This window comes from Saimiri boliviensis, chromosome 19 (assembly GCF_048565385.1).
Source record: "Saimiri boliviensis isolate mSaiBol1 chromosome 19, mSaiBol1.pri, whole genome shotgun sequence".
Lineage (NCBI taxonomy): Eukaryota > Metazoa > Chordata > Mammalia > Primates > Cebidae > Saimiri > Saimiri boliviensis.
Genome location: NC_133467.1, coordinates 18,843,207 through 18,859,504, shown reverse-complemented (window position 1 = coordinate 18,859,504; position 16,298 = coordinate 18,843,207). Strand labels below are relative to the sequence as shown.

The 16,298-nt window shown below is 43.7% G+C and overlaps 1 protein-coding gene and 1 long non-coding RNA gene across 17 annotated transcripts in view; one reads left to right on the top strand and one right to left on the bottom strand.

The window, feature by feature from the left end:
• The window catches only part of TNR (tenascin R), a 416,610-nt gene that overhangs the window by 15,394 nt on the left and 384,918 nt on the right, over positions 1–16,298 (bottom strand). For all 5 annotated transcript variants that reach the window (XM_074390181.1, XM_010336100.2, XM_074390179.1 and 2 more), the window contains 2 exons: positions 5,587–5,738; positions 3,676–3,772 (listed from right to left, as the gene is read on the bottom strand). In XM_074390181.1, coding sequence (XP_074246282.1) covers positions 3,676–3,772; positions 5,587–5,738 — 249 coding nt within the window. The remainder of the gene's footprint in view (positions 1–3,675; positions 3,773–5,586; positions 5,739–16,298) is intronic.
• Positions 1–16,298, top strand: part of LOC104650938 (uncharacterized) — a 224,068-nt gene that overhangs the window by 112,627 nt on the left and 95,143 nt on the right. For 9 of the 12 annotated variants that reach the window (XR_012515142.1, XR_012515143.1, XR_012515140.1 and 6 more), the window contains exon 4: positions 14,680–14,811. The exons of the other annotated variants lie outside the window; for them this stretch is intronic. This is a non-coding gene — a long non-coding RNA (uncharacterized LOC104650938). The remainder of the gene's footprint in view (positions 1–14,679; positions 14,812–16,298) is intronic. 12 annotated transcript variants of the gene reach the window in all.

Below are 16,298 nucleotides of genomic sequence, written 5' to 3'. Positions count from 1 at the left end.
TTAATTGTCAGATAGATCCATCTGACAGCTGGGGAGCTGCTACAAACATTGTCTGTTAGCAACTTGCATCCACCTTCTTCTTGGAAAATCGCTCTTGACCAAATGGGAGTCACTTCATCCTGGAAGCGAAGCTCTCTCCCCTCATGCCTTGTAGCAGACCTCCATCAATGACTAATGTGGAGGGGTGCAAAAGCTTGGCTTCCTTGCCTAAGTGGCAGCCAGCTCTGAGGAGCAATTCATGCTCCCGAGCTTCCCCAGGGAATCACACTGAAGTGAGTCTCCAGCCAAAACCACATTTCTGCAGTTTTCTCTGGCCTATTTTGCTTCCCTTCTTCCCCTTCTCCCCAATGAACTCCCCCCGTAAATCACTTGAACAAGAATTCCTGTTTCAGTCTCTGCTTCTAGAGAACCCCCTATAAGACATAAACGATGGGTCACAGTGTTATCCCCAACCTGAGTATTGCTGCCAAACTGCACCGCACCGGGTCTCACCTCTGCGAGAACCCTCCCTATCTCCCTCTTACCTACATCATCAAGTCAAGACTTCTCTTTGAGAGTTTTAAGTTCCATGCTGTGCCTTTATTCAACCCACTCACCTCATTGTTTTCTTTCCCTCACTTGAACCTTTCCTCTCAGTGGATGGGTTTCCTCCCTGGCCTCAGTTTGTAGTTGTCAAAAGAATTCCTGCCTTCCCTCCTTTTCATCCCTTTTCTTCCTCCATTCTTCTGACTGACTCATCCCTCAATGCCTTCTCCATGAAGCTGGTCTCTTCCTTCTCTGAATATCTGTGGCCTTCTTTTCAGCAGCTCATAGAACAGTGTTTCCCAGTGTGGATGGCATCTCTGATGACATGAGACATATAAGGCACTAAATAACCTTGAATAATAAGAAGAAAGGTATTTCCAAATTTAATCTCAGTCTTTTTTAATAGATGAAGGGGACATTTTAAACCTGATCCTAACCTTAACTCACAATCTCAGTTTGGTTCTAGTATTTTCTTGGTTTATTTAGCAGGCAAAGCATGAAACACCTTCTAATCACCATTTTTAACACCAGCACCACTGCCAGCAACAACAGTCTTGGAGTCCCTGTATTTAGCTGTCATCGAACACTATTAATATAGTTTTCTTTTAATTGCATTTATTTTTGAGGCTTTCTTTTTTATTTGTGGCACATGATAACTAGCTTTCTATTTTTGGCAATGCAATAACATTTCTTTTAAAAATAGATTTAATTAAAGGGTAATCTATAGAAATTTCAAGTGCATGATAGTGTATATATTTCTGGAGATACGGCACAAATTGTGAAAGTGGTATACAGCAGCTCAGCTTTGGGAAATGTGAGTCCTGTCTGCTTACAGATGTATTAATTTGTGGGTATTACACTGGTCTCCCAAGTTGCTCGTTGATGCTTTGAAGGTAAGAATATTTTTTCAATTTGTTTGACTTTTGTGTCAATGTTTTTGTATGGCCTTTACCTTATATTTTTGTTGTCTGTATCAGCGAACACAAATCTGTGGATTTAATATGCACTCAATTAATTCTTATTGATTGATGTATTGATTATCTACGTTTTAGGTACCTCCTATACCCCAGGCACTGTCATAGGTATATTAGATAATGGGCTTAGAAGATAAATATGAGGTGATCCCAACCCTCAACAAAGCTCGCATAGTAGAGACAGACAGGAAGTAAAATGGATACTATGATCTGTGCCGCAAAAGAAGGAGTGGCCACTTCTCCCACAGGCAACGGGGGAGAAAACTGGTGAGGACTGGCTCTGTGGAGGTGCTTAGCTGGGTCTTTGAATATACACAGATGGCACTCACCACACAAGGCATGTAGGGTAGGGAGACATTTGGCTAGGAGTGCTCCTGGCAGAGGAAGCATCGGTGGTTGTGCATGTGTGGAGTTTGGTGTTGGAGATGAGTCAGGGGAAGAGCAGGTGAGGTACTTAGGGTATAGAGGAGGCTCCAGAGGCAGGTGCAAGAGGGCCTGTACTTTGGCTAAGGCATTGGGCCTTCCCCTCGTAGTAATGTGGAGCCATTGAAAAGTTTTACAAAGGACATTAGCCATTGCTCAGATTTGGGGCGTGAGGAAGATCATTTTAGAGGCCAAGAACCCACCTTTGCAAAGATCATGACAGGGAGAAAAGTCTAGCATGGCTGACTCCATCTTGCTCCGGCCTCACTGGCTGGCTGCCCTCACTCATTCCTGGGCATAGGCCAAGCTAACCATGGGAGGAATTTAGTTTATAGTTTAATTTTAAAGCAAGAATAATAGTCCCTCCCTAAAACTGCTCCCCTCCTTTTTCAGGAACTGAAACTACCTTTTTAAGACTAATGAAAGGCCAAGAGATTAGGGTTATGGGAGGGGTGGCTTGAGTTCTGCTGAAGTGTAGGCATAGTTTTTCTGTAATCTCTTACTGCTCAGGGTCATGTGGCCAGAGATTTGTGACTTTCCCAGTTGCTCTTACAGGTAACAGATAACAGTTGCAGATTGGTCTTTTAAGAAGTTTTTTAGACTTTTGCATTCAGGCCACCAAGTGACCCCACCTGGACTGGTGACACATGACTCAGCTGGACCTGCAACCCTCACCCAGATGGAGACTCAGTGCACAATGACCATTTTCCATACTCCTATGATTTCACCCCAAAGAATTGGCACCACCCATTCCCTAGCCCCCTGCCCACCAAATTATCCATAAAAACCCTAGCTTCTGAGTTTTTGGGGAGATTGATTTGAGTAATAACTCCTGTCCTTCTACTTGGTGGCCTTGTGTTCATTAAACTTTCTTTATTGCAATAGTGCTTTCTCGGTGAATTGGGTTTATCCGTGCAAAAGGCAAGAAGAGCCTGTTGGGAGATTATAGCCATGTGGACAATGGGGTGGTCCTAGAGGCAGAGAGGCCAGGAAGGGGCTTGTTAGCTAGGCATCCAGGAGAAGATGATGAAATGAGATAGTGGCAGGGGAGGCAGAGAGGAGACCACAAATATGTAACTTGATAATTGATTTTTTTCCTCTACTTCCCTTTATCCATCACTATGAAAATCTAACCAAGAGGGAGTCACAGGTCATCATAAATGGGCCACTTTCCAGGATTTGGCACCACCAGAGTCTGCCTGGCTTGGGTGTGTGTTTACCATCTCATACCAGTTTGGTTCTCAATCTGTATTTCCTGCTAGTGTCAGACCTCTAGGAAATTGCCAGTCACCTCTAATGCCACTTTCATTTTTCTTCCCCCTTTTCCTTCCCAGGTCACGTAATAACATTCCCCAAGGAACTAAGCAGAGTGGCTGGCCTCATTTCTCCCCCGACCTGCAGGCTTGCTGGCTGGTTGCCTTGCTTCTGGGAAATGGCCAGCCAGCCTGTTGCTCCCTGTGCCCCTCCCCCACCAGGCAGCTCACTCCCTTTGTAGTAGCCTCCTGTCAGGACCCATCTAGAGACTATTAATGAGGACGGGAAGAGACAGAGAAAAGAGGAAAACACCACACAGTAAGATAAAAACAGATCAATAGTGGAGCTAAACAGAGCAAGAGGTTCTGAAAGCAATTCACGAGCTGTCAGCTTTTCAACAAACATAGGGTTTCTGATAATCTCAGATGGACAGGAAATGGAGAGAGATGGACAAAAAGCCAGAGAAGCACATCAAGAGAAAGCAATAAGGAGGATTTACCCAGCCAGAACTCATCCTCCAGGTTCCCGAAGCCAACACGGTATTCAGCCCATTTCCGGAAAAAATCAGTTTGGCCATTCTGCCGCCTCTGAAATACCTATGTAGGAAAGAAAAAAATCCGAGGAGGTGCTTAGGAACATAAACTGTGATAAGTAAAACTGATATAACTGGGTTTTATATCTGCAACGACAAAGCTGTCCAAAGAAAGAACATTTCAGAGCAGAGCTCAGTATTTACACAGCAGTTTTTGTAGGAGACATTCAGAGCCCTTCTCCTGAAGTGTAGAGGCCTCTGATGAATAGGCTCCCGTGTGATGTTGACACTAATTTGCACCCCTGCAATGTAGAAAGGATTCAAAATACATATCAAGCCCCCAAATAGTCAGGGGAAATAGGCTTGGCTCTCAAATGAATTTTTTGCACTACAGAGCACAGTAGAAAGCATTTCTCACCAAAAGAACAGGACCAACTTCAAATCAGCTAGTAACTGTCATCGTCCTATTGCAGGGAAAGTAATATTGCATATCATTCACTTTCTGCGCTGTTTAAGTGCTTATTTCATTTAACCTCCAATATATCAGCCTTGGCTTCAATTTCCAATTATGCTCTAAGAAGGAGGCACAAATATGTCAGAAACATAAAAGAAAATGTCTCCCAAGAGTAGCTGTTATGAGCACATCACCATTCAAAAACTACCGGTTTTGCAGCAGGAAACATCCAGCACTGTTAGCAGAGCGAGAGAGGGAATCTGACGAAGGGTGGAGGGGCTGGTTTTCCATCCTACAGCCATTTGGCTAATGCTGGGCTGCTTTAGGACCAGGCGGTGGGAACTCCTGGCCACCCCCACAGGGCTGCATTAAGAGGTGGGGCCCTTTGGGAGGCTGTCCTTATTTTCCCTCTCTCTGTATTGCCCTATCAGGCATGGGAGGAGGATGGTGACAGGAAACAGCGTCTCTCTTTTCCTGACCATGGTGCTCCCTGAAGGCTGTGACAGCTCTGGGGAAGAACCAGGGAGACCCCAGGAAGACTGGGGAAGGGGAATCAGCTATCCATGTTCGGCCCCTCATCTGCCTTCCCATACGCAGTCCTCAATTGGAGGTTTCTGATCATCTCTCTGTGGTGGTGGTCACCTCCTCCTACAGAAAACACTTTTCCTCAACTGATGTTTTGTTTGTTTGTTTGGTTGGTTTTCTGTTTTTTGAGTTAAAAATTGTTTTATTTAAGGATGTTGAATATTGGTCCCCTGTTTTGTTTTTTGAGATGGAGTCTCACTCACTCTTTCACCCAGGCTGCAGTGCAGTGGCATGATCTCATCTCACTACAACCTCTGCCTCCCGGGTTCAAGTGATTCCTTTGCCTCAGCCTCCTGAGTAGCTGGGACTACAGGAATGTGCCACCATGCCCAACTAATTTTTGTATTTTTAGTAGAGACAGGGTTTCATGACGTTGGCCAGGCTGGTCTCGAACTCCTGGCCTCAAGTGATCCACTCACCTTGGCCTCCCAAAGTGCTGGGATTTATAGGCATGAGCCACTCTGCCCAGCGCCTCCACTGCTTTATTACAGATGCAGTTCTGAGCAGGGAAGATCCCTGGGCCTAACAGAGCCATGGCTCCCTTTCTCTGGCACCCTCCTGCTTAACTGTCATCACAAGAGGAGAAGGAGGAAAGGCAGGAATCCTGAGGGCCTGTCATAGGGCCAGGCCACTGCAGCCTTGATATAGTTATTCCTCTCCCTGCCTGGCCAGACCTATGATTGGACTGCTGAATGGGGCCTTGAGGGTAATGAGAATCTCCAAGATGGACATGTGGGGGGTTATAAAAGGATGGCCAGAAGATGGTGAAGTTGGCTTGGCAGGTGCTGAGCCAGGTACACTAGAACACTGAGGAAAGGAGAGCAGCTGCCTGTACTTACAATCCAGCCGCCCCCGTCGGTGGTCATGTCGCAGTACACTTGTAACTTCTGGCTTAGCTCCCCATTGAGGAAGATGGTGTAGACCCCACTCAGAGTGTCTCCATTCATCAAATGCTGGGCACAGTCTTGAGGATGAGGGAACACCCGGCCCCCTGCAAGGAAATAAGACAATGTCCAGAAAGGATCCTTTCTCCCACTGTGGATAAAAGCTCCTTGGATCATAGAAGGTCTTAGCGAGTCTCCTGGTATGTCATCAGCAGCTCTAAGAAATCCTCAACCGAGCTCAGGGTGTGCGTGTGGGGACTCAGCATCATCTTGCATTTCCCCTCCTCAACTGATGTTAGACTTAGCAGACAACATACAGTTTCATGGGATCTGAGGACCAAACGGCGGGACCAAGCGGCGGGGTTCATGGTGTAGCTCCTCCAGTTACCTATTCATCTGACTTTAAGTAAATCAGTTTGGCATCAGTTTTCTTATCAGTAAAATGGGGATAATAAAAATCTCCCCCTTGAAGAGCAAAGATGTGTTAATGCAGCTAGTGATTGGTTACTCAGGCAATGATTACAGATGCATGGGCCAAAATACATCATCAGTGTAGGTGGACACCTTTCGAAAGGACGAGAGGCATCTAAACAAAGCTTTCTTTCATCTTTACAGTAGCCATTAAGGAATGCCCGAACAAGCTTGGCATTAGCAAGAAGATGAATTATCTATTCCTTGTACAAAATAATCCCCTGATTGGACTAAACAATCAAGTGGCCATGTTTTACAGTTCAGTTTAAGTTTAAGGAGAGGGCACGGGAAGTAAATTGCAGCTCATCTTTCAGAGAGAACAGCCCAATTTGTAGAACAATATCTAATTAGCTGAAAGAGGAGCTGAAATTGTGTGTCTTGAAGAGCTTAGCTTCAGGGCAGATTTTAATGCTGAGCAGGCAAGCCGAGTAGAAAGCCCACCAGAGGAGCTTTTCTGGACTGCAGGAGCTGCTAGAGTAAGCTGAAGGCAGAGCTTGCTGTGTGGGGAAGGGTGGTGTGGGTGCTCTGTACCTGGTCATCTCAGACCCCATCATAGATCACCAGGGAAGCTTCCTGTGTCAGGAAGAGGTGGTTGGAGTTGGTTCATGCAAGGCCCTCCTGGAGATGTGCTAAGTGCTTCCACACCAGGACGGTCCTTCAGCTTGCTGTCACACCCCGGTTGAGGGCATGCCCACCTAATGTAGTTCAGAATAAAGGCAATGCAAAGGCGTATCTTACAAGCAAAGGCAATGGTTATACCAGGGAATGACAACATATTTCTGTAGAACTTGGCCTTTACCAAGTGTTTTTATTTCCATTTAATTCTTGCAAGAAACTTGAGGGGATGGCAGATTGGTATAGATATACTTATTTTACAGAGAAGGAAACTGCACTCAGAAAGATGGCATGACTCAGATTGCTGGACCTCACATTTTCATATGAGTTAAGTGCTCTTCACTCTCCTAAAGCAGGAAATGTAATGTATGATAGAGTTTACTGAAGAACGACATCTATGCATACAGCAAAGGACTAATTAATACCTGTATTTATCTTATAAGCAAAAAACCCTCAAAGGTTAAAGATTTCAACAAGTTCTGTGTTCAAATCAATTATCCATACCCTCTGAAACTGATTTCCTTAATAGCTACAGAAAAGTTAACTGTCATCTGCAGCATGTTGTAGAACTCTTCACAGTTCCTGATCCCATCGACCCCTAGAGGCTATAGTTATATTTCAGGAGACAGGTATGAGCTGTCCCTGTCCCCTCTCCCTGCTGCTTTGGGAGCACTGCTATTATCTCCTGGCTTCCTGGTCATTCTTGACCTGGCCTCTAGAACAACTTGTCTGTCTGCCTTTCTTTCTCCCCTTTCTTCTCACTGTTTGAGTTCCTCATTTTAGAAGATCAGTACTTAGTGTCCTTGGTCTTCAGCTTATTCCTAAGGTATGTACGAATAGCGCTTTTTCCTGAAGAAGCGTTTCTTCATTAAATAAACTCAGCTTCTTAAAGGAGCCAGAACCCCAAATTTCTTTCCAATATCCAATGTGCCCTCAACAAAACATCTCCCCACAAATCTCAAAATGACAGTCTCATACAAATACACATATAAATCCAAACGTCAGAATGGGGAAAGACATGATCTCACAGAGGCTTCTTTATGTTGACAATGGAGGTTGATTTAATATTTATATTATAGGTACTTTTTACAGGCTCAAACATATTAGTTGCTTTAAAGCTAGACCTACACACAAATCAGTAAACTGAGATGACTTGGAGAAGGGGAGTTCTGAATACCTGAATGGCTATCATATAAAAGAGGGATTCTTTTTTTTAAAGTTAGAAAATAAGAATAAAATTAGCTTAAGAAAAAAGTGTTTTCAAAGCGGTGCCAAAAGATTGGATGGGATGGGATAACTGTCCCAGATTACACCCTGGGAGAGGAAGGACCATGCTTTCTTCCTTCCAGGCCGGCAATGAGCCGGTTGGTGGGGGGCTGTCCAGATGTGTGTGAGGCAATGATGCATGGTTGCTGGGTGCTCTTGCCTTCCCCTTGACAAATTGCAAGGCCATTTGGTTGTTTATAGATTCCATTCGCTGTGATGTAGTCTGTGGCATAAATGTAAAGACAGTCAACAAGCATTTGCTCACACAGACTATCATGGGCAGCAACCTGGGAGTTTCACATCTTTGGAACTTGGAGAAGACACTGCATTTAGAGCAAAATCATTCCTTTTCAACCCGCTCCAGCCTGCAACCTTAGTCCTTGATCAAATTATTATTCCTTTTTTGCAGACAAGAGAAAGCAGAGGCTCACTAATAGTTCTCAGACTGGGACCTTATTAAAATTCAGATTCCTGTGTTCCATAGAAGATCTAGTGAATCAGAATGTCAGAGGGTGGTGCAGGGAATCAGTGTTTTACTGAAGCTTCTCAGGCAAGTCTGAAGACCGGCTGGATTTGAATCCACTATTTGTCTGGCACATTTTCCTCTTCTCTAGAGGCCAAGAGGTGGAATTGGTAAACTGAGCAGTGCCTCAGAGGAGGCCTGTGGTTCTGTGTCCTCTGCTCAGATCCTTGTGGGTGGGTGGATACATACTGTAGATTGAATCTCTGTCTCTCTCTGTCTCCCACTCTCCCCCTTTCCTGCTCTTTCCCTTTCCGGTAGGTATGTCTTGAGTGGGCTGGTTCCAAGAATTAGATTGAGTGCGATAGGAAGGAGAAGAAATAAGAGACTGTGTTTAGCCTTGAGTCTAAGCTTTGTGTTCCAGTTTTTATGGTTTTGCTCTGCTTTGGGCGTTATTGGACTTCGGCTTAGGTAATAATAAAGAACACACTGGTTCCTGTTATGCTGTATTCAGTGTGAAAGTACTGGGGTTTCATACATTTTGGAGACAGTCAGGGCAAATTTCAGGCATTCCTAGCTCTCAGGATGTCACACCATTTGATATTATCAGAAACTCATCTTTAACCCCAACATATATCAGTCCAGTAACTTTTCCCAAAGCAAAAATCTTAAGACCAAGAGCAAAACTGGAAGGTTTTTCTTCCTTTCAGTGCAATAACTGGAGCCTGGACCGATGAAGAATCTTTTGTTGAATTTTTATTTATATTTTTAGCACAGGCTGTGGTGATTACCAAGTTAAGAGAAAAGCCACAACAAGTGTTCAGTACACTGAAACCTCTCATGGTGAAGTGTTTCTAGATGTCATTGTTAGATCAGCAGGACCAGGGCATTCACCGGAAGAATTGCTCGGAAATTGGTTTGTGCTGGGCAGTGGAGGCTGAATGCTGAGTGGAGTGGAGCAAGCTACGTGACATGCAGTGCAGTCAGGGGACCACCGCTGCTGGAACAGACTTTGTCGTGGCCCTGCCCCTTACTTGCTTTGGATTCTTGGGGGTGCCTTTAAAATGATCAGCTCTAATAGCCCTGGCAAGTGTCTGTCTGCTTTTCCGGCCTCAGCATCAGGACTGAAGCCACAGGGCAGGTTTCTCGGTGAGTGCAGAACCCAGTGTTGCTCCATAGAAGCGCGGGCGGCCACCTCGGGCTATCAGCACTTAGATTTGTTTTTCCCAGAAGCTGGTTTGTGGTTGACTCTCCCTTGTTAGAATCAATGGCCACGTCTGCAGAGTAGCTGGCTAGACTGTCATCTGAGTCTGAGGACAGGGCAAAGCTATCTGCTCAGCCCACACGGGCTGTCAGATCTGCCACTTGACCTTCTCACAGCGTCTTCCAGTACGTTTATCTGTTTACGCTCTTATTAATTCAACAAACATATAAAAGAGTGACTACTGGGTTCTAAATACTCGGCTAAAAGATGGGAATATAAAGAAGGAAAAGACACAGTCACACCCTTTCTGGTTGCTCACGCCGTGGTGGGAGAAACAAATGTAACTTTGAGCTCTAAGTGCTCTGGGAAAGAGAGAAACATTGGGGGCTGACAAAACGTGGGTGTGCAATGATGCCTAGCTGGAAAGATGGGGTGAGAAGTGGGGGCCTGGGATAGGGCAGAGGTGGCAACTGCTAATCAGAAAGTTATTTTAGGAATTGACACAGATGCTGGCCACAAATTGGTGGAGAAGGGTGTTCCAGGCCTGTGCACAAGCATGGCCCTTTTGGGAAATTGAAGGTTTAGCAGGAGATAGAGCAGGAATCCGGTGGGATGGAGGAGAGAGAGCCCTGGGGAGGTAAGGAGGGGGATCATTGTCATTTATGGAGGCAATTGGAGAAAGAGTCTACTGGTGGACTTTAAGCTCAACTTGTTAGAAAGAACATTCTCACTGCAGTGTGGAGAATGAATAAGATGGGGGTGAGCCTGGAGGCAGAACCCCATTCAGGATATAGTAGTGGGAACCCAGGAGGAGAGTGACAATAGCCTTTAAAGAAGCAATAGAGTGAGTGGAGAATTGACTGAACAAGACGGAGGCTTTGATGTGTTCACCCCAGACAGAGTTTCCAAAGGTCCTCAGGCTCTGCAGACCACCTGCCTTCTACCCAAGGGCAAATGCAACAGACACTCACATCTGCCCTTCACAGGTCAGCTAAAGGCATCCTAGTACTAGAGGAATATTCTGACATCATTTGTCTTATTATTCCTTGGATCTACTTATCAGAAGGCTCAATTTCAAGGCAGATTAGGTTGATCACAGACTGCCTGGCCCCTCTCTGTGGCTCTTGATTCGCCATGGCCAGGGAGGGCTGGGTCCTGATGACACCTCCTGCTGGTCTCCCTTTGCCATTCTGGTTCCACCTGCGTTCATTCTCCACTTTATCCAGAGTGACCTTTTTTTAATCATGTGAATGGTGATCTGATCTCATCCTATGTCTTACTTGCCAAAAACCCTTCGATGGCTTCTTTATTCCAATTAGAATAAAATCCAGAATCCCTACCACGGCCTGCAAAGCCCTGTGCGCTCCGTCTCTGTCACATGCACTTCTCCCCACTGTCACTATTCTTCAGCCTCACTGGCTTTCTTTTAACGGATAGAAAAGGCCAAACTGACTCCTCCCTCGGGGTATAGCAATGAACTCTTCCCTAGGCCTGGAATTCTCTTCTTTGTGGATTCACTCTCATTATTCAAATCTGGGCTCACATGTCTCAGCTAAAGAGAATCTTGTCCTGACCACCCTAGTTGAGACCAGGGTCTGGGATGGGGGAGAAAGTGGCAAGTGATAGTCAGGAAAGACCCTACTGTAGGTGCCGTCCTGGAAGTCAGCTCTTCATACTGTCTCTAGTCCATTACTCTGTTTATTTACTTATTGTTGGTCAATTCTCATTGGCTCATCCCCTTGAATGTAAGTTCCATGAGAGCATAATCATCTGGCTTACTTTATTCATCACTCAGCACTTAGAACGGTGTCTGACCCAAAGAAGGTGCTCAATCAGTATCTGTTGAATGTAGGATGCCATGTGAGCACTATATCCTATCCCTCCCCTATGGTTATGAAAAGGAAAGTTAAAATTAGATTTTCTGTAAACATTTGGGACAACACAATTTAAAATAGGCCAGATGAAGTTTCATATGTAGTAATACGTAAGGTCCTGCTATAACATTCACAATGTCACCTTCAACCTATGGTGTTACTGGACGGCAGGCCTCGAGTATGAGATGTTCAGGTTCTTGGCGTTTTTGAACAAAGAACTGGACAAAACGCACAAGCAAAGTAACGAAGGAACAAAACACGGGAATGAAGCACAGAAAGCTGGGATTTATTAAAGCCGGGAAGCACTCCACAGGGTGGGAGTGGGCCAGGGCAAGCAGCTCAAGGGCCCGATTACAAAGTTTTCTGGGTTTTAAGTACTCCATATGAGGTCTCTATCAGCTACTCCTTATCTGGATGAAGGATTTGGTCTGTGGCTAATTAAAGGCTGGGGTGAAATGGATGCAGATGAAGGGATGGGCCGTGCTTAGGGTGGCCAATCCAAGATACTTTCCCTTTCCAGCTGAGATGTAGTGGAAGGGGGAGGGTTGTAGGGAGAGTAGGCTTTAAACCTTTGTTACTGGGTCTGGGGAGATGGGGTTTTTCCTTTGGGTTTAGCTTTAGGAAGTTGACATTAATTGGCCTTAGGGTCCCTGCCTCCATACCTAGGTGTTTTCCTTTTGATCCAGCTTTGGGAAGTCAGCAGGAACTGGTCTTAGATTCCCTGCCTCCAGACCCTATTCTCATGCCTCAATAGTAGGTTTTACTATTGCTTGGCAAGATTCACTGCTTCCCTGTGGGGGATCACATGTCCCTGTCCTATTGAATAGTACAAACAATTCTATGTAAATCAATTCAGTAACTTAGATGACATAGATCTTTTTTTTTTTTTTTTTTTTTTTTTTGGAAAATTACTACATCCCAAAAGTTGTGCAAGATAAAATCAAAAGATAATCTGAATGTATGAAAGTATTTTTATAAATTAAATTTGTGCTTAAAGTCTCTAGAAAAAGAATCTCCAGGCCTAGGTAGCTTCACTGATGAATTCAAAGAATAATCACCAGTTTTATACACTGTCTTCCAGGAAACAGAACAAGAGGGAACACTGCACAACTCATTCATTGCAGCCAGCATTATTCTGATTAAAAAAAAACAAACAAGACCAGCCTGGCTAACACGGTGAAACCCTGTCTCTATTAAAAATACAAATATACAATGAGGCACCACAAGCCAATGCAGAACAGATGGATTATTTAATAAATAATGTTAGGAGAACTGGTTCACTATAGAAAGAAAAATGAAACTGTATCCTCAACTAATACCACTATAAAATAGACTAAATAGAAAGAAATAAATCTAGAAAGTTAATAGCAGAACGTATTGAAGAATACCTTTTGGCCGAAAGGCAGAGAAAGACTTCTTAAGAGAGGCTTCAAAAACTCAAATAATAATAGCTAATGTTGAGTACAGGAACCTGACAGAAAATGGACAAATTACGTGAGCAGGTAATTTAGAGGAAAAGAGCACTGAAAAGACTAACAAACATATGAAGAGATGTTGAAACTCAAACTCATTATTAAAGACATTCAACTAGAAAAATGAGATCTTGATGCTCTCTATGAGATTATTAAAAATTACAAAGCTGGGCCATGTCAAGGCATTTGGAATGATGCATGTCATTAGGAAATAGAAGTTTCCATGCACTGTTTGAGGGAGTGAGGACTAGCACAGCCACGTGGAAGAGCAGTACATAGTTAGACTATGGAAACACTTCCCCTATGACCCAGCAATTCCTCTTCAGGGTATACATTCCAGAAGGCATTACCTCGGTGATCCATAAGTGGACATGTACAAAGTATTTACTGCAGCACCATTTGTGGTAGTGGGAGGTTGGAGATAATCTGATGTCCATTTTTGCGAGGATGGAGAGGTAAAATGTGATGGGTGCACATCATGCAGTATTTCACAACAAGTGGAAGCAAAAGACTATATATATGCATGACAACACGGATGGGTCTGTAAAACAGTGCTGGGCAAAAACTATGAGAATAGGGAATGAACTATGTAATCCAATACCATTTACATATACTTAAAATATTTATACTCAAAGTAATTTTACAATAATACATTTTTCAAAACTACATACAAACAGAAGGACACAAATCTAATACATCAGAATGCTTGCCTAATGGACGGTGGAAGGGGAGAAGAGTGTAAAAGGAAATAAATGAGTAAATAAAGACTGAGACTTGTTGGAGATTAACATGGGTGATATGTGATACACTGTGAGTGTGATTAATTGAGACCTCTGATTCGACATCTATTCTTCTGTTAAGTTTGGACATACATGGAAATGGTTTGTTCAAATGGGGTAATTAGTGCCCTGCTTCCTTCTTCACAGCCAGGTTACTGCCCACCCCGCCCCTCCTCCCAGCTGAAAAAGAAGGTAGACTTCTCCTTTTAGGGGTTTGCTTGTCTTAATAAAGCAAGAACTCAAGTTGTTTCTAAATAGTAGAGCAGAGAGAAGCCCTATCACCTTTCCACTCTGGTGAAAAGGATGTGTGGCATATCTGAGGGTAAATAGCCATGGATAGTGATCATAAGGCTTTCCTTTCTAACTAGAATACCTGTCTGATAAGTACGTGAATTTCTATGATCCACCACCTATTGTCCCAGAGTATAGTGTGTGCCAGTCTTCATTAATCTTCACAACCTCAAAAGCTGAAGCTTGTGTTAGACTCCAACGTTTTCTTAAAAAGCCCCATAGAACAGCTCAGTCTGGATGTGGGAGGGCAGGGACTGGAGCAAAGGTAATAAAAGGAAACTTCTTATTACCCATCTCTGGGTACCTCTGCAAATGATTGTCTTCGCTTAACCTCAAGGTCAAGACAACCTATTTTATAGTGCTCACTGTCTCTTAGGACAGGCTTTAGCGAGAACCTTGTTTGCTTTTTATGGTATTAAAAGAGACCATGAAACTGCCTCGCAGACAATCATTTCACCAAGTCCTGGCTGCTCTGTGGGGAATATTTGTTTTCTCATTTATATTCATATCTCTAAAAGACAAGTAGACCTTGGATAAAATTTCAGGGGACAGTAAATTATAAATAATATATCCACATTTTTTCTCTTCCATACTACTTCTATTTAATTCCCTCTAGATTTTTGTGCAAACACCAGAGACAAGAGAACAGGAAGCTATTAACATGATGGAAAGAATGAAATGGACTTATGTTATGTGGCAGAAACACAACAAGGGAAGACATTTGATCAAAGGAGGTTTTTGAGAGTTTGTGAGTACCAGGTCTTTCCTCTGTTTTTCTGTTTTTTTTTTTTTTTTAAGTTTTATTATTATTTTTTGACATCTTAACTCTTTTCTAGGCTATCAGGTGGCATTTTGCTTAAAATGAACCTCTTATCTTGGTCCACTCAGGACAAGGTGAGGGTTTATCAGTGGATAGAGGCAACTTTGGGGCCAAACTTTAATCTCTATTCTATCAGAGAAGGCATAGTAAACACTCAGAATGAGGAGCTGAGATCAGCCCATCCTAAGAGTAGGATACTGCTAAGTGGAAAACTCAGGTACTATCAATGAAATTGGAAAAGATGCTAATTGCTATAAAGAAATTAGCCTCTAAATCCATTAGCCCTGGCTTGCTATCACCTGGGAGGCTTCCCATGTTTCTCAGACTTCTTGCTTAGCAAGAGTAATTCGTGCCTGTGGGGTCCTGACGGGCAGCACTCCAGTCTTGCATGTAAGTAAAGATACACTGCTCGTCAATTTTGCTTTTCCTTCTTGGTAACGTCCTCATTCCCTGCCTTCCCCGCCAAGTTTGGAAGCTGATACCCTTGTATTCTCTTCCTTCTTAATAAAATTTGCTCTTGGGCAGGGGTAGAAAACTTTGGGGTAGAGCGGTGGCACAGGCAATGAGACCTCATTAATATTAACATGTAAATGACTATGTAGCCTAGTGGAATTTATTCAGGGAAATTTGCATTGAGGTGGCAGACAGAGCCTGAAATTAGAGGGAATTTGGGCATCATACTCTTGAAGGTTATACCTCTTTGCTGTGCCATCCCTATGAGGGGTATTAAAAATTTCCTTAGGCTTTGTTTTTCCAGATACCTCTCTTCTGTGCTCTGCAGCTGAGATTTGACTATTCAATTTAACCACTATCTATTATGTCTGCTATGTGCCAGGCTTTGTGCAAGGTACTTTCACATGCATTATTTCTGTCCAAGAATCTTTCATTCCGCAACCAGTCATTTCAGCAGGTTACGATAAATCTCCAAGACAAAGCTAGCAGAGTTTGCTATGCATCAGTGACTTACACTTAAATTTGAGCTTTCCAGTAAAACTGCAAAAGCTTCCAAACACAGACATATTTTTGCCATGTACCACGGAAGTGATAATACGGACTCTACATAGAGCAGCTCAGTCAGTAGCTATACTCATTGCATAGGAAATTGAGCTGTTCGGCTTTCTCCTTCCTGAGCTGGTACTAGTCATGTTCCAAGAGCCTGGTGTCAACTGGAGTCTTGTGAAAACCAACAAACAACCTAAATACATCCTGATAGCTCCCTGTACTGTCCACCAAACAAAGATACTATTCTGCTTCCTCTCCAGATTTCCACGTGCTGTTAATCTTCTGCTTATTTGATCCTAGTGAGGCCCCAGCTGAATCTGGGATCCCAGATCCAAAAAGTTCCACACCCCTTGGCGCAGCTGCGTCCATCTAAGAGAGGGCAGTGAGGGCACAGAGCTGGTTTACTTTTATAG